The sequence below is a fragment of the Cyprinodon variegatus genome, unplaced genomic scaffold (assembly GCF_000732505.1).
Source record: "Cyprinodon variegatus isolate N-32 unplaced genomic scaffold, C_variegatus-1.0 Scaffold1000, whole genome shotgun sequence".
NCBI classification, from domain to species: Eukaryota; Metazoa; Chordata; class Actinopteri; order Cyprinodontiformes; family Cyprinodontidae; genus Cyprinodon; species Cyprinodon variegatus.
In genome coordinates this window covers 40,464-43,545 of record NW_015151453.1, presented here as the reverse complement: position 1 = coordinate 43,545, position 3,082 = coordinate 40,464, and the positions used below count along the sequence as shown (strand labels likewise).

The 3,082-nt window shown below is 34.6% G+C and overlaps 1 protein-coding gene across 1 annotated transcript in view; it reads left to right on the top strand.

Moving 5' to 3' along the window:
* Positions 1-2,140: 2,140 nt before the first annotated feature.
* LOC107100679 overlaps positions 2,141-3,082 on the top strand; it is a 30,602-nt gene continuing 29,660 nt past the window's right edge. The window contains exon 1 of the mRNA XM_015399254.1: positions 2,141-2,178. Within this exon, the coding sequence (XP_015254740.1) occupies positions 2,141-2,178 (38 nt within the window). The remainder of the gene's footprint in view (positions 2,179-3,082) is intronic.

Below are 3,082 nucleotides of genomic sequence, written 5' to 3'. Positions count from 1 at the left end.
TACTGGACCTGGTTTGCAAGTTTGAAGACGTTTTGCTTCCCATCCAGGAAGCTTTTTCAAGTCATTCATTTTTATCTGAATGCATTGCTGGAAGGAGGAAGCTGAGGGATTTTTGGTTTATGTTGCTGTTATCTGCAGTGTGACCATTAGATGCCGCTAAAAATCACACACTGTAGCTTCACTTGTATGTGACTGATTGATGTGACTGAATTGCCTCTTTAGTGCCTCGAGATGACATGCGTTGATATAAATAAATAAATTAAATTAAATTACATTTGATAAACTAAACGGTTTTTCCAAATAGGAGAACATGTTTGCAGCAGGATGTTTTCTTTTAACTTTTTCAACACATTATTGTGTTTCCTTTCCAGATGGGAGAACAATACAAAAAAAAAGTAAAACACTTCAAAGAGATCCTTGTGAAGAAACTAAGGTAAATAAAAAATCTTTTGATGCCAACTATTTTATATGCTTGAAGTTTAAGATATATTATTTTTCAAATGAGGTACTTAAGTAATATGATGTAAGATAATAAAGTGTGAATAACTTGTGAAATGGCAAACTAATAATGACTTTCTTTCAATTCATTTTCTCAGGCGTGTTGAAAAACCAGATCACAAAGTGAAAGAGGTAATGCCGTTTAAATGCTTTATAACCAGCTGTTAATCCAGAGATTGGATTATATGACCGACTAATATCTTTTGTATCTTTTTTCAGAAAAGATCAGTCAAAGAGGATGCACCGGTGGAAGATGGGTAAATTACTTCAGATCTTATTGATAAAGACATGAAACAATAATTCAGTCTAATAAACAATACACTGCAAAAATAAGCTTCCTCTGCAAGCGGCTGTAAAATTATAATCTTGATGAAAACAAACTTTAATAAATAAGAAATAACAAACTGGGTCAATAACAGAAGGGATTCCAGGGTTCTGTTTCATGAAGCAGGTTAACTGAAAACTCTACGTTTTCTGAACCTGAAAACAGGGAGACTCTGACTTTTCCGTTTCTGTTGCCATAGTAACATCCTCCCAGAGCTAACCTGGTCAGCAGCAGGTTTTCTTCCTCTGTCTCCGCTCTCCTTACAGCCAACCATGCTGTTTTATTTCCTGATTTGGTCAGATCTTTGTCATAGTTTTGTGTATAAAAAACATATAATTAACTGGGTGTGTTACACATATCCGGTTTAAAAAGTAAACATTGCGTGTCCGTTTGACAAGGATATTATTAAAGAATGATCGGCACTTTTTCACAGGGAATCAAATATTTATATGGAGAGGAGAAATTACCAGGATCAAACCATCTTAAAAGTTTTTATATCTGCATATTTTAGATAAATAACAGCAATGGAATAAAAGGGTTTAAATAAAAAAAAATAATGTCCTAATGTTAACAGAAATCTGTCTTTTTCAGTGTTACAGTGGACCATGATGTGGTTTTGGAAATTCCCAACGTTGACTATACACAACAATATGTTGAAGGCGTTGACGACATAGTAGAGGTCCTGGATGAGATGAAATCGTGTTCAGGTAATACTGAGAGTCTTTCTCAAAGAAATCACAAATCAAATTGAATCTTCACTGCCTCATGTTTTCCTGTTGAGATCAAATATGTTTTTTCTTTCTCCTCTGACAGATTGTGAGCTTAAGGTTTCCAACAGCGTTACTGACAAAACTGAATTTAATGCGACAGGTAAGGGTTAAATTACTCTACAAACAAACTATTAATCCCTCAGAGTTATCACAGAATAAGAGTGTTTAGCTGACCGTAGAGGAATGTACCCTAACTTCCCATCACTTGGAACGAGTCACATTCTGCAGCAAAGTAAATATTTAGGAAAGATTATTTTGGACACATAATGGATTTTGAATGATTATAAAATGTCTGTGAAAGTTATGAGCTAAAATAATATTGATCTGTGATTCTAATGACTCCTAGCTGCAGTCTTTCTGTCTGTGTTTTCTCCCAATGCTAAAATCTTGTGTCTTTGTTTCTTCAGCTGAATGTATGAAAAGAGTTAACGACGACGATTTAGCCCAATATTTCACTCCGACAACGTTGGGGAATGGATCCTTAGCTTGTCTAACCAGATGTGACGAAGACAACCATCCTGAACCTCTTATATGCAAAAATAAGGGAATGTGTACGCTCTACACAGACGTGGGAGAGGTCTGCAAGTACGTGGATTTATTTCTTTAACACTGGTTTCATTATTAAAGCTTTTTTATTCACTAGCTGACCATTAATATTGTTTTTTTATTTATATTCTAATCAGCTTAGAAGACATTTTATCCTTTTTCATTTATCGTTTTACAAATAATGTTTTAGTGCTGCAGAAATGAAGAATCTTAACTTACTAAGCTGTAGCTTATTGAGCATCAGAATAAACCGATTTATTTTCTCTCTCTACTTATCAGAATTGAAAATATGTCTCAAAGTGATGAAAAAAAATGCTTTCTCATTTTTCTCTTTCTCTCTTCGGAGAGAAAGAGACCTGTGGTCCTTTGCCGCATGTCCCTCCCCCTCTCTCATTCCCCCTTTTCTGTCAGCCTACTGTCAGAAAAACGAGCCACTAGTGCCATAAAAACTCAAAAAAGAAAAAAAAAACTGCTTCTCTGACGTCATCATGGGACATGTTCAGAGCAGTCAGGCTAACTATGATTAAACCACATTTATCTGCATTTTAGTTGTTTCTTTCTTTAGATTACGCACTATATACCATAATGATAAAACAAAAGGAAAACATAAAACACAAAAAGACTAGATTTATGTTTAAATCCAAAGCCCAAATAGTTAGCTCCTGGAAGTAGCGTAGCATCCCAATATTGTGCAAATCGGGAACAGAGTGGTAAGACAGAAAGGATTTTAATGCATTAATTTTCTCAGGAAATACATTATCAAAGTCATAGGAAATCATATTTAAATGTCAAATTATTCTGGCTTAAACATGTATGTAAATGTTATCAGACCATATTGTCCCAAAAGTTAGAAAATGTGTGTTTAAAAAAAAAATCCTGCCTTAAAATCTGTATTTTTCCGTTATCTTCTTCAGGCCAGTTAGTTCTACGTCAGCCTGAACAC